The sequence below is a fragment of the Sinohyriopsis cumingii genome, chromosome 4 (genome assembly GCF_028554795.1).
Source record: "Sinohyriopsis cumingii isolate HCF-2022 chromosome 4, ASM2855479v2, whole genome shotgun sequence".
NCBI classification, from domain to species: domain Eukaryota; kingdom Metazoa; phylum Mollusca; class Bivalvia; order Unionida; family Unionidae; genus Sinohyriopsis; species Sinohyriopsis cumingii.
The window spans coordinates 27,933,370-27,958,410 of NC_142964.1; the positions used below are offsets into that span (position 1 = coordinate 27,933,370).

At 36.1% G+C, this 25,041-nt stretch overlaps 1 protein-coding gene across 2 annotated transcripts in view; it reads right to left on the reverse strand.

The window, feature by feature from the left end:
- LOC149800859 (limbic system-associated membrane protein-like) overlaps positions 1-25,041 on the reverse strand; it is a 220,453-nt gene that overhangs the window by 9,642 nt on the left and 185,770 nt on the right. For both annotated transcript variants that reach the window (XM_089954872.1, XM_089954873.1), the window contains exons 2-4: positions 9,267-9,385; positions 8,266-8,470; positions 3,865-4,008 (exon numbers count right to left, since the gene is read on the reverse strand). In XM_089954872.1, coding sequence (XP_089810998.1) covers positions 3,865-4,008; positions 8,266-8,470; positions 9,267-9,385 — 468 coding nt within the window. The remainder of the gene's footprint in view (positions 1-3,864; positions 4,009-8,265; positions 8,471-9,266; positions 9,386-25,041) is intronic.

Here is a 25,041-nt window from a genome sequence, read left to right on the forward strand (position 1 = left end):
ATAACTTTCCGATGTGATTTATTTTTAACCGAGCCTTACAATAATAATAATAATAATAATAATAATAATAATAATAATAATAATAATAATAATAATTATGAGGACTTTGTATAGCGCCTAATCTTTAGAAGCTCTAAGCGTTTTACAACATTAGACAACACCTATAAGATAAAAAAAAAAACATAAATAATGATATGATTACAAACACAAACACCATGAAATTAGAACACATAGAAAAAAAACATGCTGAGAATATTTAAGGTAGGAAACATTATTAGGTCTTTACGTTTGTTCTTGAAGTCGAAATAAGTGAGTTTTGAGAGCACTCTTGAATGTGATCACTGTGTTTTTGTGCCTAAGTTCAGTGGGCAATTCATTTCACGTTGCTGGGCCCTGGTGTGCAAAAGAACGCTGTCCATATGACTTTGTTTTCATAGTGGGAATAATGAGTATGCGATTGTTAGAAGAGGAGCGTAAGTATCTTGCTGGTGTGTACACATGGGTGAGGTCGGATAGGTATGTTAGACTAGAGTCCGTCAGTGAGACGTAGCACAGAAAAGAAATTTTGCGTTTGATTCTGGATCGAATGGATAGCTAGTAAAGGGTACAGAGCAGCGGGGAGGTGTGTTCTGATCGTGGTACTCTAAGTATGATCTGTGTTTTGAACTTGTTTAAGTTTTTGGCGTAGATATTGAGATGAACCAGACAGAACTGAGTTACAATAGTCCAGTCTTGAAAGTACCAATGAACACACAAGTGTTTTAGTGGCATCAACTGAAAGATATTTGCGAATGGAGCTGATGCGTCTCAGCTCAAGATATGCAGCCTTGCATATGTTCATGACATGTTGGTGCAATGTGAGAGTACTGTCCAGAGTAACATCTAGGTTTCGTACTGATTGTGTGAATTTAATGTTGGTATTGCTGATATTTATTGTTTGAGGAAAAGGATGTGAATGAGAAAGTCTTTGTGTTGTAATCAGAATGACCTCAGTTTTATCATCATTCATCTGCAGCTTGTTACATGTCATCCATGATTTCACATCAGAAATGCACCTCTCTATACCTTGGATGGCAGCATCAACTTCAGTTGGGTGGCTAGATTTGTATATTTGGGTGTCATCAGCATACAATTGGTGAGACACTGGATGATGATCTATGACACTTGAGAGCGGCTGAGTGTATAGAATGAAGAGAACAGGTCCAACAACAGACCACTTATGGAACACCACAACACAGATCAACTGGGGTGGAGTGTATTCCATTTGCAGACACAATTTGTGTCCTGATGACCAAGTAGGACTTGAACCACAGTAAGGCTGTATCATGAATGCCAAATACATGCTGGAGACGGTGAAGGAATATATCATGGTGTATTTTGTCAAATGCTGCAGACAAATCAAGGAGGGTGAGGACTGTAATCTTTCCGCTATCCAAAGCAGAGAGAATGTCATTAACTATTTTTAGAAGAGTAGTTTCAGTACTGTGGCAAGGGCGATATGCAGATTGTACGTTGCTTAAAAGACTGTTTGAATTCAGATGAGATACAAGCTGGGATAGAACAACATTTTCTAAGATTTTTTATATGAATGGGAGATTAGAAACTGGGCGGTAGTTCTTTAAATCGTTATGGTCTAGTGTTGGTTTCTTCAGCAGAGGCTTTACAATGGCAGTTTTGAAAAATGATGGGAATTCCCCGGACGAGAGAGAGGTATTAATAACATCAGTTAGTGAAGGCGATACTGGATCTAAGCACTCAAGCAGCAGTGATGAAGTTTACATGACTTTGGTGCACTCTTCATGAGGATTGTACGTGCGAAATCCATAGAGATAGGTTCAAATGCTGTTAATGGTTGCCGCCCAAATTCTGTATCCCAACTGTATGGTGACAACGAGTCAATTGAAATTGTGGTGTCAAGCTTATCTGTAATGGTTTGTACTTTGTCACGGAAGAAATTTTCAAACATGTCCGGAAGGTCGACTGGAGAGAAGGTAATTGGAAGTGGTGTAGATTTGTTCCTTGACATTAGCTTGTTAGTTATCTCGAAGAGCTCTTTGCAGCTGGAACTTTCCATGATCTTAGTAGTGTAATGGGTTGATTTCGCTGCAAGGACTATATTTGTGACATTCTTTTTAGCGGCTTCATAGATTTGCTTATGAATAGTGAGTCTGGTGGAAAGCCAAAGCTTTTCAGCTTTACGGCGGTCTCGTTTAGCAGTGCAAAGCTGGTCCCTAATACTGCCTTACCATGTAGAACACTTTTGAATTGATACTCTGCACTTGGTAGCTGGGGCATGTTTGTCGAGCAATGAACGCAGGCAGTTATCGAGTTGTTCTGCTGTAGGAGGCAATCAAGTTGTTAGGTTTGCTTGGATGTCATGCATTAGTTTTGTTCTATTTATCATACAGAGGTTTCTCTTAGTAGCAGATAAAGGTGGAGGGTTAGGGAGGGTTAGGGACTGATACGTCAAGAAGGCATATAATGCAGTGGTGATCTGATGCAAGTTCAGGGGATACCAGGGAGGACCGTAGAATGTTATCATCAGGTCTATCAAGAATCCAGTCTAAAATGTGACCATGTTTATGGGTGGGTTAGTTAACTGACTGCTCGAGGTTGAAAACATTAATGGAATCTATGAGTTTTGATATGTTTGGGTTTCCGGGATAGTCAAAGTGAAAGTTGAGATCTCCAAGAATAATCAGGTTGCAACCTATCCAATTTCCATACTCCAGGAGATTCGGAAACTGCTCCAGAAAGAGAGATTCAGTCAGCTTGTTTTTTTTTACTAGGAGGAGGGCGGTATAGGCAGAAAAAATGGACTGACCTTTGCTCCAGTGTGAGTGTGGTTTGGACTAGTTCAAACGATGTGTTGTCGTAATTGAATGTTGTGGTGTGGTTAAGACGTTTGATCATGGAGTTCTTTGAGATGACAGCAATTCCACCTCCGCGAGAGTTACGGGGGAACGACTTGATGGAGTAACCAGTGGGTGTTAGATCCGCACACTTGGGTTCATCGCCTAATGTTTTTAGCCATGTTTCTGTCAGGAAAAAGACGTCAATATTCTGGTCGTTGATAAAATTAACTATTTCTGTGTGCTTTTCCGGTGGTCCTACTGATTGGGCATCGAATAATGCAATACGCAGAGGTATCTCTAGTTGACACGAAGGTTGATGAATTAATAGGGATTTGAATTAGGTTATCTAAATTAACGGACGAATTGTTAAATTGTCGAGCCGGAAAGTGCATACGGGAGATAACTGGCCAGCTTTGAAACAACGTTTCTTTTTTCGCTTCTGTTTACATTTAGGTAATGATGAATGTAGTCCCAGTTCGTGTAGTCTAGAGCACAATGTAGTGTAGAGGGCCAAGTAGTGGTCATTTAAAACAATTAATGAGGGTCCATCATAGCTTAAACGGGTTGACTAGCGAGTATCACGTGATGGCGGTTTGTTCAAACGGAAGTTGTTGCAGTGGATCAAGACAGCTGAGAAAAAGTCTAATTGTTCTCGTTCCCAAAACAATGAGAGGAAGAAACACCTACGAACTGAACAGCCAATACATAATGAACACAAAAACGTAGACGAAGACAGGCAACAAGCACAAATATCATGAAAACGGCAACAAAAAAAACCAAAAAAAAAAACGGAACAGCTGCATCAAGCCGGTTGAGATAGCGGCCATCTTGTTTGCAATAACCCATGAATAGTTTTTTAAAAAGCGCAATAGACCAGCAATGTACAGGCTTAACTTATCTGGCACTTAGATGAAATCATGGGGTGCCATGGCAGTGGTGGGGAGAAGTGTTTGTCATTAAGTGCCGAGAAGATAAAGACATTGCATAGGGTGAGAAAAATAAAACTTACGTTCTTTAGCCAGTTGTTCAGTGTGCCTGTACCATCTTACAGACGGTTCGGGTACTCCGGTTGCATTGCAAGTAAGCTGCACTGTTTCCCACTCCCTCACCTCCATATCATGACTTGATGTTTCATCGATTATCGTAGCTGGTACTGAAAATAGATTTGTTTAGTTTCTGTGAATTTACAATTTCCTGCCTGTGTTGTGCTGTTCCAGCTTTCGTGAATTTCGCAATTTCTATGGTGCACAAAGTTAAATGACCAGTGACCCGATGACCAGCGACCCTGATCGGTGACAACTGGACCCTTAGAGATCCAGCTATTAAAGGATGACCCTTACTAAGATCATTAGATCATTGTAGTTTACACTTTTTAAAGAAGAATGATCTGTCCGACTAAAATATATTTATTTTGCAATCTAGCGAAAAAATATTCAACATTACAACAAATGTTGTATCCGTATTCTTTATATCTCTCACATTCCTATACTCATTTATTTCACACGGTTATGCCGTGCAAAATATGACAAGTGCATCACGGGCTGCTTACTTTTTGGCTTAGTTAATTTAACAGTTGAGTCATGCTCCATTCGTATTGGCGACTGGATACGAAATAAATGCAATTATTTCAAAATGTAATGAAAACATGTTTTGAAAGCATCTCACCCATAAGTTATTAAACTGTATTATAGCTGCAAGTAAACAAATGCTAAATATATTGAAGCAGGTCGTCTCATTTATTCATTAATGAAATAAATTATCAATCAACAGCTATCACGATCCTCAGTCCTCATAGGACAGAATAAAACACATATAAGCTATAAAAGTGCAGTGATTGATCTAAGCTATGTGAACGTCAAAGAAGGACAGTTCAAGCACAGATTAAGAGACTTGTCTACGAAATTGAGTGTGTTGTACACACATCGACACGTGCATAAAAGAAAGCTGTTAAAAAGAAACAAAATAAACATGAATACATACACGCTTTTTCAGCTCATTTACATAATATACATGCATACATACACGCTTATTCAGGTCATATACATAATACGCATACCCCCCTCTCTCTCTCTCTCTCTCTCTCTCTCTCTCTCTCTCTCTCTCTCTCTCTCTCTATATATATATATATATATATATATATATATATATATATATATATATATATATATATATATATATATATATATATATATATATATATATCAGCTCATTTACACTACACGCATCTCCGGAGCATGATATGTTTAAGTATTGACTGAAATGCATATGCATGCGAAAATGAGATATTTCATTCCACTAATTGTTATATATGTCTATATTGTGTATATTAATTTAATACTAAAGATTTTAGTAACGTTCATTTAATAAATGAAATTTGTAATGTTAGCATTCTAACATTGTAGTGAGCCCTTTCTAAAGATGAATCATGTAGTGTGTACATTAATTTCAATAATAGGTTTTAGTGTTAGGATACAATTAGGTTAGAAAATCGTCACTTGATCTGAAAAGGACATGTGTAGAGGTTATTGTTTTTTTCTGCAGATTGGAATAGCTCTGTTGTTTTACTGAATTTGAATTATTCATAATATCAAATAATTCATTTTAAAGCTTCGTATTATATTGTATTGCTACTGTGACATTTGCTAATGTACCTGGAAGAGATATATAGATTAGCTTGATTTATTTATTTTATTTATTTCATGTAATATCATTCGTTGGAACTACATTGCTGTACCATTTATTCTAATACATCCGTACATTAAGAAATGTACAGATGTATCGTGAAACATTCAAGGACATTTGGATATATATATATATATATATATATATATATATATATATATATATATATATATATATATATATATATATATATATATATATATATATATATATATATATATATATATATAGTGGATTTACTGTGATATATTGTAATGGCCTACTCCAAAGAAACCCCAGCATTTGTTGTATAATAATAATTCTCTTGATAACATACTGAGATATCCCAAAGAATATTCAGAAAGTCCTCAAGCATGATCAGATGGAATATGTTCCTCAAAACTTCAAAGAAAACAAATATATGAAAATGAAAACTACAAGATGGTGAAATAGCCTTAGATATATAAGATGGTTAAATTAAATAAATAATTAAACCTGTTGACAACTTTGGCGTAATGTTTCATTGGCTGGTAGGGTCAGGTGGGTTCTTAAAAGAATCATGCTATTTCCCATTGGATGAGTTAGGTCAGGTGATGCCTTTAACGATGTAGGATATTTGCAAAAAATGTCACGTACTGAGATGTAGCAACATGCGTTTTCACCCCGTTTGCATGATCTTATTTATTGTGTTGTTGTTGCAACATATCGGTCTCCAGATTATTTAATTATGTGCTTAGATATTATTTAAGAAGAAATATTTGTTTACGGTATTCAATTGAACTACAAGGTGCTCATTGGACTAAAATATTATTCTGAGACTATTGTGAATTATTCAAAGGTGTTCTAGACAATGACATTTTAAAACATCAGGACTACAGGCAGACAAGTGCATTCAAGAATCTAAAATTCAGGATACAAAATACAAACCTTGTACACATGTATCATTTAGGATACAAAAATACAGACCTTGTAAACATGCATCATTTAGGATACAAAATACAGACCATGTAAACATGCATCATTTAGGATACAATGCATCATTTAGGATACAAATACAGACCTTGTACACATTCTTCATTTAGGATGCAATAATACAGACCTTGTACACATGCACTCACTTTGATATAAAGAACAGACCTTGTAAACACATATTGACAAGAACATGAGGAACGGTCTTTGTACACATTAATTCATTAGGTTATACAAATAAAGACCGTTTACACTTGAATACATTATGCTATAAAAAAAAGGTTCTTTTACACAAGGAACGGACCTTGTGCTCACGAATTCACTAGGATAAAACACGGACCTTATACAGGAGAATTCATTAGGATATAACGAACTGACCTTCATTAGGATATACGGAACGGAAAATTCATACATGAATATTCATTAGGGTATGAGGAAATGACTGTGTACACATATGAATATTCATTAGGATATAAGGAACTTACCTTACATATATGAATATTTGTTAAGACATAAGAAACAGACCTAGTACACATAAACATGCGTTAGATTATAGGAAACGGACCATCTATACATGAATATGCATTGCGATATAAGAAATGGACTCATGTGCATATGAATATTCATTAGGATATAAGGAACAGGCCTTTAACATAATTCACCTGGATATAAGGAACGGACATTGATCTTTAGTGCTCTCAATAGAAAACACTCGCTAAAATGCAAAAGATCTTAATGCTTTCAAAATAATACGCTATCTACAATTAAAATGTTCGCAATGCTTTCAAGAGAAAAACACAAGCTACAGTGGCAGTGACACCGTTTATATCATCACCTGTTTCTACACATTTTTATTCAAGACCCAGATAAATGAATAACATTAATTTAAGGAACAAACCCTTATCGATGCTGGTATCTCCACCATCCCTCATTTGTCTTGCGAACTGAACAATATAGTTTGGCAAATAAATAATAAAGTACTAGGCAGCTGTTTAACCTTTAAAAAATTACCTTCGACTGATTTCATGCCTGTTTACTAGAATGTAAATCTATTATTGTGTCCTTGCTTTTCTTAATGTTGTTTACATGAAACATTGTTCATTCTTGCCTTAACATCTGAAGCAAAATCAGTCTTATTGCTGTGTTCAGTTTATAGGTTTTGTTTAATTATTTATTTTAAAATTATTATTTACTGGAATTACAAAGTGCTCAAAAATATTATTGGACTAAAATTTTAATTTAGAATTAAAATGGATTCAAACAAGAACATTATGGATTCTATTATTGTAATGCATCAAAAGACGGTTAGCACACCGCTACATCGCTATTGGCACATACTCATAACATAGACTACATGCACATCAACACTTTCAATATCGGAATGTATTTGGAATATGATTTGGAATTTCATTCATTTGGACGCGTGATAGAACGTTTAGGACTCTATATAAGTTTTTTTTTTCCACAATACTCCATGTTGTTCTAAAAAATGTATTTTGTATTCTTTGGAAATAAATTATTCGTTGAATTTTACAAAATTTGTTTGTGTTCTCTCTTTTCTGTTACTTAGTTTAAGACTATTGAGTCGTAACAAAACACAAATATGATTAAATCCCGCACGCTTCTGATACTACTCCACTTATGTCATGTAAGAGCAAGATAACGAAGCACGTCAAACATCAAGTCCACCAAAAGTCGCATTTAATGCTGAAATTATTCGTTTATCTTTGTGTGAAGCTCAAGTATAAAATGACCAGCTAGATAAATATATAGTACTTGCCCAAAACATTAAGGTGAATCCTCTTGATTTGAATGGGATTGGTGTTAACTTGGCAGGTGTAAATCCCGTTATCCTTCAGTTCCACGGACCGGATGTGTAGATTCCAGTCCCGCACAAAGGGCCGCTCTATGCTCATGCGCATGTCATCTATCACTCGTCTGTCCTCGGTACTAATCAGTATCTTCTGAGGAGTCATCCATATTATCTAGGAATGTCAACAAAATTATCTTTTCTGACATTTTTGACTTTTTATTTTTTATTTCGTTTAATCGTATTCGTTATGGCCTGAATTTCGCAATTCCTTTAGGAATGAGTGTATCCGGGGTATAAGAATGGGCTAAATTATTTTTCGAATTGTTTCTTGTATATAAAACAAAACAAAAAAAGGAAATAAAGAATATATCATAAACCGATATAGAGTTAACTATAAAATAACCCTTTGAAACTTTCAACAAGAATACCAAAGCGGTAAATTATACGCACTTAAGGTCTTGTTATTTAGCGGAAAACATGTTTTCTCCCGCCTCAATGACCATGACTTTGGATCTAAAATCTAAAATCAGACCTTGTCTCAAATGCAAGCCATTTACCAAGTTTAATCAATGATATGGAACCTAAGTAATTTAGTGAAAATATTATCCTTTCTTCTGTCCCTGTTACCCTAACCTTTGTCATTCTTGACCCCAAAATGAACATATCTCTTTCTTGACCAAAAATCAAGCTGTCCTCAATGGTTGGTTGAAACAGATGATGCACAATTCCCAATAGCATGCGGAAAGCATAAATATTGTTAATCACTGTGACACTGATGTTTGTCATTTCCATCAAAAAAAACAATAGGCGTCTATTTGTATTTTAATTTTATCTTAAATACAATCACAACGTTTAATTAATGTCATTTGTATAATAATAAAATGATTCTGTGGAAACTGTATTGAAAGCTTTTAATTCAAAATGCTAAATTACTATATAGTTGCAATTTTTGTAAATGTTTTTGTTACCTGTTGCTCACCCCTGTTTTCTACAATACAGGGCAAAACGGCAGTATTCCCTGCGATGACAGTGACGTTCACAGGAGTTCTGTCAAAAATGATGGGCAAAGGATGGAGTGACAGTCCCTCTGGAATAATAATAATAATAATAATAAGAAGAAGAAGAAGAAGAAGAAAAAAAAGAAGAATATATGTCCAGCAAAAAAGACCATCTAGACTGAAGCTTTCGGTCGATTATAATAAATCGATTTTCTTTGTAATTTTTGCTTTGTTTAGTTTCCCTACATCCAATTTATGATTCGGTATCAGCAAGAACTAATTTAACCATGTTTTGTTATTTTTCTTCATGTTAAAAATTTAAATAGTCTAATTTAATTTATCTGACATACGATACAAATGTATAAAGATACAGAAGTACGAGACATTTTGTGGCAGAATCATACCGTAATAGTAGGCACAAAGACTATATGTGTCTTAGACCACTCATCTCGTTGACTTCTTTGCTGATAGCCAAATGAAATGGACGTCAACCAAGACATCTGGGTTAGAAGCACGTCTGCTTGCAATATTTCGTCCAAATTTTGGACTACTTATGTTAAAAAGCACATTTGTTTCAAGGTTGTACGTTTGTGTCTTCTTCCATATTTAATTAGCAGATCAGCAAACGTTTGTATGTTAGTGTAGCTTCTGTCAAATTTGGTTAAATTACGTTGGTACGTTTATGTCAAGTCAATAAGATGTTGTTTCTTACAGTTATAAATGGTGACCATATCTCATTGATCAAATTTAAATCTTTTCATGTGAAAAAGGTCTCTAGTAAATTTGTTGAAGCTGGTGAGATAGTCGCTGAGACCCTGTATGAAGGAAACTTGAAGAAGAAAGTGACGCTAAGCACAAAAGGCCTAAAGGTTGTGCTTGATTTAAACCTATGTAATTAAAATCTGGCATTTTATTACAGCAAATAAAGACTCGAAAATCATGCTATGTATGGGTTTATAACGTCCATCTACCCACTGTTACTCTAACTCTGAGCTTGAGTTTGAATTTTTGCCCCAAAACTCCGTGAGTAAGAAGTATCTAAGACTGGATTAGGGCACAATTCCTTAGCGACACTATAATGATACACGTAGATTGTATGGAAAACTAGCATTTTGATATTGCAAAGCTGCAGGCGAGTAAATGAGACTTTTCTACACAATAAATCTACACAAGAAATCTAAAATTAAACAAGAGTTCATGGAAGGGTCTGACGCTCTACTCAGCGATAAACCTTCTTACGAACTCAACATAAGACCATTTCTTGCTTTTTCAACTTCTGGGTGTTGATATCATCTCTGATATTTTTCAGCGATAACAAGATTTTCAAATTAGCTGCTGTGGTGAACATAATGTATGTAAACTTTGCACCATTTTCAGGTAGAACAAAGTATACATCGTTAAACGTTGTTTGCATCAAACATATGTCATCAAGAGCATCCATTTAAGGGGAATAGATACAGGAAGACTTTCAAGACAGCCGTGATGTTATCGATATGTAATGTACTACTGGCTCCCATCATTTAGGATAAACTAGGTCCCATAAGAAGTCTAATAGGGAAATCCTTCAAGCTGAAATAGCCATCCATTTGCAAGGAGTTGAAATAACAATATTTGTAAAGTATCTGCCATGGTAGCCATGTTGAGGGTCAGCCATTTTCATTGGGGACCCCTTTTATATCAAAAGAATGCTTCTTATGAAAATCCCATGTCAAGATGACTTTTCTTTAAGAGGCGTAGCGAAAATATGATTGTCAAGATGGTTATATGTGCATGTCAGATCAGCACAGCTTTAATTTGGGATCAACAACGCAGTATAGTAAGTCTTTCAGTCGGTGAAAATCCCAGAATGGTATGGCTATTCATTCGTAAAAGGTATCATTATCAAGATTTTCAAGGTTGCGACTGTGGCCGCCAAATCCAGTTCCTGATCAATTCTATTTTCATTTAGGACCAACATCAAAAGAAATCTTTTGCTGAAACGCTCATACCAATATGAATTTCTGTTCAGGACGAGTAGCAATAAGATTTTCAGGAGGCGTAGCAATAAGATTTTCAGGAGGAGTAGCAATACGATTTTCAGAAGGTGTAGCAATAAGATTTTCAGGAGGCGTAGCAATAAGATTTTCAGGAGGAGTAGCAATAAGATTTTCAGGAGGAGTAGCAATACGATTTTCAGGAGGAGTAACAATAAGATTTTCAGGAGGAGTAGCAATAAGATTTTCAGGAAGCGTAGCAATAAGATTTTCAGGAGGAGTAGCAATACAATTTTCAGGAGGCGTAGCAAAAAGATTTTCAGGAGGAGTAGCAATAAGATTTTCAGGAAGCGTAGCAATACGATTTTCAGGAGGAGTAGGAATAAGATTTTCAGGAGGAGTAGCAATAAGATTTTCAGGATTGCTGTTGTAGAGGCCATAATTGACTTCAGATTGACACAGTTTCTATTTATAATCAACGAGACATCATAAGGAGTGTTTTAGGAACACCACATGGGGATACGAATATTCATTCAAGAGTAATAACGAACACGATATTGTTTTTAAACAGCAACTGTGTCGGCCATAATAGATGTGAGATCAGCATCGTTTTCATTTAGGACCAGCTAGAAATCAAAAGAAGCCTTAAAACAAAATCTTATGTTGATATAACCATATATTCGTCAGAAGAGGTGATGACAAGAATTTCAAGATGGCTGAATAACCTTCGTGAACACAGTCCGTTAAGAAAACAATACATCACCCTTAGCGCTGGGGCAACATAAATTAAACAGTCAGGTTTTCAGGACAAATTAGTTTATAACTGACCAGTCGATGGAAAAAGAAATGCCTAATAAAAAAAGCACATCAATTATCCAAAACAATTATACTCAGCATTTACCCAAGGGACAGACTGACTGAGCTAGCACTTTTGGTGATGAATGGGAAGCTGGAAGAGGTAAAGTAGATCCCTCTCGGCGTAAACAAATACAAACTTATCCATTATCCTCAGTATCGTACAATGTCTCCCATTATGCCACGGCTGTATGATGACAGATAGCAATCAGTACAGATTCCTTGCATTTGCCTCCTTAATAGTTTAATAAAGTCAGTTTGATCTAATTGTGTAGCTGTTTCTTTATGTAGACACTTTCATTTGATTACAAAACTATCCCTTTTAATACACGTATTTAACTGAAGTGTTCTTTTTTATACATATTTCTTGCATTGTTTACATTCCTTAGCTATAAGATATTGTAATAAATCTAAGGCATATGGCTTTACATTTCCATTTATAGATTTTAGTGACCATTTGTTTCATGATGAGAAGTCCATGTTTTGTTAAATTTTAGTGGTCATTTGTTTCATTATGAGAAGTCCCTGTTTTGTTAAATTTTAGTGGTCATTTGTTTCATTATGAGAAGTCCCTGTTTTGTTAGATTTTAGTGATCATTTGTTTCATTATGAGAAGTCTCTGTTTGTTAAAATTTAGTGATCATTTGTTTCATTATGAGAAGTCCCTGTTTTGATAAATTTTAGTAATCATTTGTTTCATTACGAGAAGTCCCTGTTTTGTTAAATTTTAGTGATCATTTGTTTCATTGTGAGAAGTCCCTGTTTTGTTAAGATTTAGTGATCATTTGTTTTCTTATGAGAAGTCACTGTTTTGTTAAATTTTAGTGATCATTTGTTTCATATGAGAAGTCCCTGTTTTGTTAAATTTAGTGATCATTTGTTTGATTATGAGAAGTCCCTATTTTGTTAAATTTAATGACCATTTGTTTCATTATAAGAAGCCCTTGTTTTGTTAAATTTTAGTGATCATTTGTTTCATTATGAGAAGTCCCTGTTTTGTTAGATTTTAGTGACCATTTATTACATTATGCGAAGTCCCTGTTGGGAAGACGGAATCTTGAACCATGGAAAGATTTCGTAAAATGGACCCTCTCTAATTTTTTAACATAATCAGTTCTCGGGATTTTCTAATGTATAAGTGTTTGAACATTTGAGATATAGCTAATTATGTGTATTAGGTCTTTTTGCCGCACATGGTGTGACATACCGATCTGCGGCTTAGAAAAGAGTACCGATATTTCATACAAATGTGAAACAAGAAAAACATGCACATGAAAATTAAGATTTCGTGACTACATGGTCGTTAGTTGATTTAGAAGATAATTATTTGTTGTATTGGAGCGTTTAAGGACCCCCAGCGGACGTTGGCTGTTGTCGTCCGAGCCATCGAATAGCAGAAACATCGAACTCAGTCCCACCTCATTGAGGTGTTGATTGTTTCCATCGGTCTTTAGGTGCGTGTTACAATATAAATGACAGATATAATTACTACAAGAGAGCAATTACTATAGGTCCAATTACATTACTACAAGACAGCAATTACTACAGGTCCAATTACATCACTAGAAGACAGCAATTACTACAAATCCAATTACATCATTAGAAGAGAGCAATTACTACAAATCCAATTACATCACTAGAAGAGAGCAATTACTACAGGTCCAATTACATTATTACAAGACAGCAATTACTACAGATCCAATTACATCACTAGAAGACAGCAATTACTACAAATCCAATTACATCACTAGAAGAGAGCAATTATTACAGGTCCAATTACATCGCTTGAAGAAGAGCAATTACTACAGGTCCAATTACATCACTAGAAGAGAGCAATTATTACAGGTCCAATTACATCACTAGAAAAGAGCAATTACTACTGGTCCAATTACATCACTAAAACAAGCATTAGTATAGGTCGAATTACATCACTAGAAGAGAGCAATTACTACATGTCCAATTACATCACTAGAAGAGAGCAATGACTACATGTCCAATTACATCACTAGAAGAGAGCAATGACTACATGTCCAATTACATCACTAGAAGAGAGCACTGAATACATGTCCAATTACATCACTAGAAGAGAGCAATTACTACAGGTCCAATTACATCTCTTGAAGAAGAGCAATTATTACAGGTCCAATTACATCACTGGAAGAGAGCAATTACTACAGGTCCAATTACATCACTAAAATAAGCATTAGTATAGGTCGAATTACATCACTAGAAGAGAGCAATTACTACAGGTCGAATTACATCACTGGAAGAGAGCAATTACTACAGGTCCAATTACATCACTGGAAGAGAGCAATTACTACAGGTCCAATTACATCACTAGAAGAGAGCAATTACTACATGTCCAATTACATCGCTTGAAGAAGAGCAATGACTACAGGTACAATTACATCACTAGAAGAGAGCAATTACTACGGGTCCAATTACATCACTAGAAAAGAGCAATTACTACTGGTCCAATTCGATCACTAAAACAAGCATTAGTATAGGTCGAATTACATCACTAGAAGAGAGCAATTACTGCAGGTCCAATTACATCACTAGAAGAGAGCAATTACTACAGGTCCAATTACATCACTAGAAGAGAGCAATGACTACATGTCCAATTACATCACTAGAAGAGAGCAATTACTACAGGTCCAATTACATCACAAGAGAGTGAAATTGCTACAGGTCCAATTACATCACTAAAATAAGCATTAGTATAGGTCGAATTACATCACTAGAAGAGAGCAATTACTGCAGGTCCAATTACATCACTAGAAGATAGCAATTCCTACATGTCCAATTACATCACTAGAAGAGAGCAATGACTACATGTCCAATTACATCACTAGAAGAGAGCAATTACTACAGGTCCAATTACATTACTAGAGAGTGAAATTACTACAGGTCCAATTACATCACTAAAATAAGCATTAGTATAGGTCGAATTACATCACTAGAAGAGAGCAATTACTGCAGGTCCAATTACATCACTAGAAGATAGCAATTCCTACCTGTCCAATTACATCACTGGAAGAGAGCAATTACTACAGGTCCAATTACATCACTAGAAGAGAGCAATTACTACATGTCCAATTACATCGCTTGAAGAAGAGCAATGACTACAGGTCCAATTACATCAATAGAAGAGAGCAATTACTACGGGTCCAATTACATCACCAGAAAAGAGCAATTACTACAGGTCCAATTACATCACTAAAACAAGCATTAGTATAGGAAGAATTACATCACTAGAAGAGAGCAATTACTGCAGGTCCAATTACATCACTAGAAGAGAGCAATTATTACATGTCCAATTACACCACTAGAAGAGAGCAATGACTACATGTCCAATTACATCACTAGAAGAGAGCAATTACTACAGGTCGAATTACATTACTAGAGAGTGAAATTACTACAGGTCCAATTACATCACTAAAATAAGCATTAGTATAGGTCGAATTACATCACTAGAAGAGAGCAATTACTGCAGGTCCAATTACATCACTCGAAGATAGCAATTCCTACATGTCCAATTACATCACTAGAAGAGAGCAATGACTACAGGTCCAATTACATCACTAGAAGAGAGCAATTACTACAGGTCCAATTACATTACTAGAGAGTGAAATTACTACAGGTCCAATTACATCACTAAAATAAGCATTAGTATAGGTCGAATTACATCACTAGAAGAGAGCAATTACTACAGGTCCAATTACATCACTAGAAGATAGCAATTCCTACATGTCCAATTACATCGCTTGAAGAGAGCAATTACTACAGGTCCAATTACATCACTAGAAGAGAGCAATTACTACAGGTCCAATTACATCGCTTGAAGAGAGCAATTACTACAGGTCCAATTACATCACTAGAAGAGAGCAATTATTACAGGTCCAATTACATCACTAGAAGAGAGCAATTACTACAGGTCCAATTACATCACTAGAAGAGAGCAATGACTACAGGTCCAATTACATCACTAGAAGAGAGCAATTACTACAGGTCCAATTACATCACTAGAAGAGAGCAATTACTACAGGTCCAATTACATCGCTTGAAGAGAGCAATTACTACAGGTCCAATTACATCACTAGAAGAGAGCAATGACTACAGGTCCAATTACATCGCTTGAAGAGAGCAATTACTACAGGTCCAATTACATCACTAGAAGAGAGCAATTATTACAGGTCCAATTACATCACTAGAAGAGAGCAAATACTACAGGTCCAATTACATCGCTTGAAGAGAGCAATTACTACAGGTCCAATTACATCACTAGAAGAGAGCAATGACTACAGGTCCAATTCCATCACTAGAAGAGAGCAATTATTACAGGTCCAATTACATCACTAGAAGAGAGCAATTACTACAGGTCCAATTACATCACTAAAATAAGCATTAGTATAGGTCGAATTACATCACTAGAAGAGAGCAATTACTACAGGTCCAATTACATCGCTTGAAGAAGAGCAATTACTACAGGTCCAATTACATCACCAAAATAAGCATTAGTATAGGTCGAATTACATCACTAGAAGAGAGCAATTACTGCAGGTCCAATTACATCACTAGAAGAGAGCAATGACTACAGGTCCAATTACATCACTAGAAGAGAGCAATTATTACAGGTCCAATTACATCACTAGAAGAGAGCAATTACTACAGGTCCAATTACATCACTAGAAGAGAGCAATTACTACAGGTCCAATTACATCACTAGAAGAGAGCAATTACTACAGGTCCAATTACATCGCTTGAAGAGAGCAATTACTACAGGTCCAATTACATCACTAGAAGAGAGCAATGACTACAGGTCCAATTACATCGTTTGAAGAGAGCAATTACTACAGGTCCAATTACATCACTAGAAGAGAGCAATTATTACAGGTCCAATTACATCACTAGAAGAGAGCAATTACTACAGGTCCAATTACATCGCTTGAAGAGAGCAATTACTACAGGTCCAATTACATCTCTAGAAGAGAGCAATGACTACAGGTCCAATTACATCGCTTGAAGAGAGCAATTACTACAGGTCCAATTACATCACTAGAAGAGAGCAATTATTACAGGTCCAATTACATCACTAGAAGAGAGCAAATACTACAGGTCCAATTACATCGCTTGAAGAGAGCAATTACTACAGGTCCAATTACATCACTAGAAGAGAGCAATGACTACAGGTCCAATTACATCACTAGAAGAGAGCAATTATTACATGTCCAATTACATCACTAGAAGAGAGCAATTACTACAGGTCCAATTACATCACTAAAATAAGCATTAGTATAGGTCGAATTACATCACTAGAAGAGAGCAATTACTACAGGTCCAATTACATCGCTTGAAGAAGAGCAATTACTACAGGTCCAATCACATCACTAAAATAAGCATTAGTATAGGTCGAATTACATCACTAGAAGAGAGCAATTACTGCAGGTCCAATTACATCACTAGAAGAGAGCAATGACTACATGTCCAATTACATCACTAGAAGAGAGCAATGACTACAGGTCCAATTGCATCACTAGAAGAGAGCAATTATTACAGGTCCAATTACATCACTAGAAGAGAGCAATTACTACAGGTCCAATTACATCGCTTGAAGAGAGCAATTACTACAGGTCCAATTACATCACTAGAAGAGAGCAATTATTACAGGTCCAATTACATCACTAGAAGAGAGCAATTACTACAGGTCCAATTACATCACTAGAAGAGAGCAATGACTACAGGTCCAATTACATCACTAGAAGAGAGCAATTACTACAGGTCCAATTACATCACTAGAAGAGAGCAATTACTACAGGTCCAATTACATCGCTTGAAGAGAGCAATTACTACAGGTCCAATTACATCACTAGAAGAGAGCAATGACTACAGGTCCAATTACATCGCTTGAAGAGAGCAATTACTACAGGTCCAATTACATCACTAGAAGAGAGCAATTATTACAGGTCCAATTACGTCACTAGAAGAGAGCAAATACTACAGGTCCAATTACATCGCTTGAAGAGAGCAATTACTACAGGTCCAATTACATCACTAGAAGAGAGCAATTACTACAGGTCCAATTCCATCACTAGAAGAGAGCAATTATTACAGGTCCAATTACATCACTAGAAGAGAGCAATTACTACAGGTCCAATTACATCACTAAAATAAGCATTAGTATAGGTCGAATTACATCACTAGAAGAGAGCAATTACTACAGGTCCAATTACATCGCTTGAAGAAGAGCAATTACTACAGGTCCAATTACATCACCAAAATAAGCATTAGTATAGGTCGAATTACATCACTAGAAGAGAGCAATTACTGCAGGTCCAATTACATCACTAGAAGAGAGCAATGACTACAGGTCCAATTACATCACTAGAAGAGAGCAATTATTACAGGTCCAATTACATCACTAGAAGAGAGCAATTACTACAGGTCCAATTACATCACTAGAAGAGAGCAATTACTACAGGTCCAATTACATCACTAGAAGAGAGCAATTACTACAGGTCCAATTACATCGCTTGAAGAGAGCAATTACTACAGGTCCAATTACATCACTAGAAGAGAGCAATGACTACAGGTCCAATTACATCGCTTGAAGAGAGCAATTACTACAGGTCCAATTACATCACTAGAAGAGAGCAATTATTACAGGTCCAATTACATCACTAGAAGAGAGCAATTACTACAGGTCCAATTACATCGCTTGAAGAGAGCAATTACTACAGGTCCAATTACATCTCTAGAAGAGAGCAATGACTACAGGTCCAATTACATCGCTTGAAGAGAGCAATTACTACAGGTCCAATTACATCACTAGAAGAGAGCAATTATTACAGGTCCAATTACATCACTAGAAGAGAGCAAATACTACAGGTCCAATTACATCGCTTGAAGAGAGCAATTACTACAGGTCCAATTACATCACTAGAAGAGAGCAATGACTACAGGTCCAATTACATCACTAGAAGAGAGCAATTATTACATGTCCAATTACATCACTAGAAGAGAGCAATTACTACAGGTCCAATTACATCACTAAAATAAGCATTAGTATAGGTCGAATTACATCACTAGAAGAGAGCAATTACAACAGGTCCAATTACATCGCTTGAAGAAGAGCAATTACTACAGGTCCAATCACATCACTAAAATAAGCATTAGTATAGGTCGAATTACATCACTAGAAGAGAGCAATTACTGCAGGTCCAATTACATCACTAGAAGAGAGCAATGACTACATGTCCAATTACATCACTAGAAGAGAGCAATGACTACAGGTCCAATTGCATCACTAGAAGAGAGCAATTATTACAGGTCCAATTACATCACTAGAAGAGAGCAATTACTACAGGTCCAATTACATCACTAGAAGAGAGCAATGACTACAGGTCCAATTACATCACTAGAAGAGAGCAATTACTACAGGTCCAATTACATCACTGGAAGATTGCAATTACTACAGGTCCAATTACATCGCTTGAAGAGAGCAATTACTACAGGTCCAATTACATCACTGGAAGAGAGCAATTACTACAGGTCCAATTACATCACTAGAAGAGAGCAATTACTACATGTCCAATTACATCGCTTGAAGAAGAGCAATGACTACAGGTACAATTACATCACTAGAAGAGAGCAATTACTACGGGTCCAATTACATCACTAGAAAAGAGCAATTACTACTGGTCCAATTCGATCACTAAAACAAGCATTAGTATAGGTCGAATTACATCACTAGAAGAGAGCAATTACTGCAGGTCCAATTACATCACTAGAAGAGAGCAATTACTACAGGTCCAATTACATCACTAGAAGAGAGCAATGACTACATGTCCAATTACATCACTAGAAGAGAGCAATTACTACAGGTCCAATTACATCACAAGAGAGTGAAATTGCTACAGGTCCAATTACATCACTAAAATAAGCATTAGTATAGGTCGAATTACATCACTAGAAGAGAGCAATTACTGCAGGTCCAATTACATCACTAGAAGATAGCAATTCCTACATGTCCAATTACATCACTAGAAGAGAGCAATGACTACATGTCCAATTACATCACTAGAAGAGAGCAATTACTACAAGTCCAATTACATTACTAGAGAGTGAAATTACTACAGGTCCAATTACATCACTAAAATAAGCATTAGTATAGGTCCAATTACATCACTAGAAGAGAGCAATTACTGCAGGTCCAATTACATCACTAGAAGATAGCAATTCCTACCTGTCCAATTACATCACTGGAAGAGAGCAATTACTACAGGTCCAATTACATCACTAGAAGAGAGCAATTACTACATGTCCAATTACATCGCTTGAAGAAGAGCAATGACTACAGGTCCAATTACATCAATAGAAGAGAGCAATTACTACGGGTCCAATTACATCACCAGAAAAGAGCAATTACTACAGGTCCAATTACATCACTAAAACAAGCATTAGTATAGGAAGAATTACATCACTAGAAGAGAGCAATTACTGCAGGTCCAATTACATCACTAGAAGAGAGCAATTATTACATGTCCAATTACACCACTAGAAGAGAGCAATGACTACATGTCCAATTACATCACTAGAAGAGAGCAATTACTACAGGTCGAATTACATTACTAGAGAGTGAAAATACTACAGGTCCAATTACATCACTAAAATAAGCATTAGTATAGGTCGAATTACATCACTAGAAGAGAGCAATTACTGCAGGTCCAATTACATCACTCGAAGATAGCAATTCCTACATGTCCAATTACATCACTAGAAGAGAGCAATGACTACATGTCCAATTACATCACTAGAAGAGAGCAATTACTACAGGTCCAATTACATTACTAGAGAGTGAAATTACTACAGGTCCAATTACATCACTAAAATAAGCATTAGTATAGGTCGAATTACATCACTAGAAGAGAGCAATTACTACAGGTCCAATTACATCACTAGAAGATAGCAATTCCTACATGTCCAATTACATCGCTTGAAGAGAGCAATTACTACAGGTCCAATTACATCACTAGAAGAGAGCAATTACTACAGGTCCAATTACATCGCTTGAAGAGAGCAATTACTACAGGTCCAATTACATCACTAGAAGAGAGCAATTATTATAGGTCCAATTACATCACTAGAAGAGAGCAATTACTACAGGTCCAATTACATCACTAGAAGAGAGCAATGACTACAGGTCCAATTACATCACTAGAAGAGAGCAATTACTACAGGTCCAATTACATCACTAGAAGAGAGCAATTACTACAGGTCCAATTACATCGCTTGGAGAGAGCAATTACTACAGGTCCAATTACATCACTAGAAGAGAGCAATGACTACAGGTCCAATTACATCGCTTGAAGAGAGCAATTACTACAGGTCCAATTACATCACTAGAAGAGAGCAATTATTACAGGTCCAATTACATCACTAGAAGAGAGCAAATACTACAGGTCCAATTACATCGCTTGAAGAGAGCAATTACTACAGGTCCAATTACATCACTAGAAGAGAGCAATGACTACAGGTCCAATTCCATCACTAGAAGAGAGCAATTATTACAGGTCCAATTACATCACTAGAAGAGAGCAATTACTACAGGTCCAATTACATCACTAAAATAAGCATTAGTATAGGTCGAATTACATCACTAGAAGAGAGCAATTACTACAGGTCCAATTACATCGCTTGAAGAAGAGCAATTACTACAGGTCCAATTACATCACCAAAATAAGCATTAGTATAGGTCGAATTACATCACTAGAAGAGAGCAATTACTGCAGGTCCAATTACATCACTAGAAGAGAGCAATGACTACAGGTCCAATTACATCACTAGAAGAGAGCAATTATTACAGGTCCAATTACATCACTAGAAGAGAGCAATTACTACAGGTCCAATTACATCACTAGAAGAGAGCAATTACTACAGGTCCAATTACATCACTAGAAGAGAGCAATTACTACAGGTCCAATTACATCGCTTGAAGAGAGCAATTACTACAGGTCCAATTACATCACTAGAAGAGAGCAATGACTACAGGTCCAATTACATCGCTTGAAGAGAGCAATTACTACAGGTCCAATTACATCACTAGAAGAGAGCAATTATTACAGGTCCAATTACATCACTAGAAGAGAGCAATTACTACAGGTACAATTACATCGCTTGAAGAGAGCAATTACTACAGGTCCAATTACATCTCTAGAAGAGAGCAATGACTACAGGTCCAATTACATCGCTTGAAGAGAGCAATTACTACAGGTCCAATTACATCACTAGACGAGAGCAATTATTACAGGTCCAATTACATCACTAGAAGAGAGCAAATACTACAGGTCCAATTACATCGCTTGAAGAGAGCAATTACTACAGGTCCAATTACATCACTAGAAGAGAGCAATGACTACAGGTCCAATTACATCACTAGAAGAGAGCAATTATTACATGTCCAATTACATCACTAGAAGAGAGCAATTACTACAGGTCCAATTACATCACTAAAATAAGCATTAGTATAGGTCGAATTACATCACTAGAAGAGAGCAATTACTACAGGTCCAATTACATCGCTTGAAGAAGAGCAATTACTACAGGTCCAATCACATCACTAAAATAAGCATTAGTATAGGTCGAATTACATCACTAGAAGAGAGCAATTACTGCAGGTCCAATTACATCACTAGAAGAGAGCAATGACTACATGTCCAATTACATCACTAGAAGAGAGCAATGACTACAGGTCCAATTGCATCACTAGAAGAGAGCAATTATTACAGATCCAATTACATCACTAGAAGAGAGCAATTACTACAGGTCCAATTACATCACTAGAATAGAGCAATGACTACAGGTCCAATTACATCACTAGAAGAGAGCAATTACTACAGGTCCAATTACATCACTAGAAGATTGCAATTACTACAGGTCCAATTACATCGCTTGAAGAGAGCAATTACTACAGGTCCAATTACATCACTAGAAGAGAGCAATTACTACAGGTCCAATTACATCACTAGAAGAGAGCAACTACTACAGGTCCAATTACATCACTAGAAGAGAGCAATTATTACAGGTCAAATTACATCACTGGAAGAGAGCAATTACTACAGGTCTAATTACATCACTAAAATAAGCATTAGTATAGGTCGAATTACATCACTAGAAGAGAGCAATTACTACAGATCCAATGACATCTCTAGAAAAGAAAGCATTATTATATGTCCAATCACATCACTAGAAGAGAGCAATTTCTATAGGTCCAATTACATCACTAAAGTAAGCATTAGTATAGGTCGAATTACATCACTAGAAGAGAGCAATTACTACAGGTCCAATTACATCACTAGAAGAGAGCAATTATTACAGGTCCAATTACATCACTAGAAGAGAGCAATTTCCATAGGTCCAATTACATCACTAAAATAAGCATTAGTATAGGTCGAATTACATCACTAGAAGAGAGCAATTACTACAGGTCCAATTACATCACTAGAAGAGAGCAATTATTACAGGTCCAATTACATCACTAGAAGAGAGCAATTACTACAGGTCCAATTACATCACTAGAAGAGAGCAATTACTACTGGTCCATTTACATCACTAAAACAAGCATTAGTATAGGTCGAATTACATCACTAGAAGAGAGCAATTACTAGAGGTCCAATTACATCACTGGAAGAGAGCAATTGCTACAGGTCCAATTACATCACTAGAAGAGAGCAATTACTACAGGTCCAATTACATCACTAGAAGAGAGCAATTACTACAGGTCCAATTACATCGCTTGAAGAGAGCAATTACTACAGGTCCAATTACATCACTAGAAGAGAGCAATTATTACAGGTCCAATTACATCACTAGAAGAGAGCAATTACTACAGGTCCAATTACATCACTAGAAGAGAGCAATGACTACAGGTCCAATTACATCACTGGAAGAGAGCAATTACTACAGGTCCAATTACATCACTAGAAGAGAGCAATTACTACAGGTCCAATTACATCGCTTGAAGAGAGCAATTACTACAGGTCCAATTATATCACTAGAAGAGAGCAATGACTACAGGTCCAATTACATCACTAGAAGAGAGCAATTACTACAGGTCCAATTACATCACTAGAAGAGAGCAATTACTACAGGTCCAATTACATCACTAGAAGAGAGCAATTATTACAGGTCCAATTACATCACTGGAAGAGAGCAATTACTACAGGTCCAAGTACATCACTAAAATAAGCATTAGCATAGGTCGAATTACATCACTAGAAGAGAGCAATTACTACAGATCCAATGACATCTCTAGAAAAGAAAGCATTATTATATGTCCAATCACATCACTAGAAGAGAGCAATTTCTATAGGTCCAATTACATCACTAAAATAAGCATTAGTATAGGTCGAATTACATCACTAGAAGAGAGCAATTACTACAGGTCCAATTACACCACTAGAAGAGAGCAATTATTACAGGTCCAATTACATCATTAGAAGAGAGCAATTACTACAGGTCCAATTACATCACTAGAAGAGAGCAATTACTACAGGTCCAATTACATCACTAAAACAAGCATTAGTATAGGTCGAATTACATCACTAGAAGAGAGCAATTACTACAGGTCCAATTACATCACTGGAAGAGAGCAATTGCTACAGGTCCAATTACATCACTAGAAGAGAGCAATTACTACAGGTCCAATTACATCACTAGAAGAGAGCAATTACTACTGGTCCAATTATATCACCAAAAAAAGCATTAGTATAGGTCGAATTACATCACTAGAAGAGAGCAATTACTACAGGTCGAATTACATCACTAGAGGAGAGCAATTACTACAGGTCCAATTATATCACTAGAAGAGAGCAATGACTACATGTCCAATTACGTCACCAGATGAGAGCAATTACTAC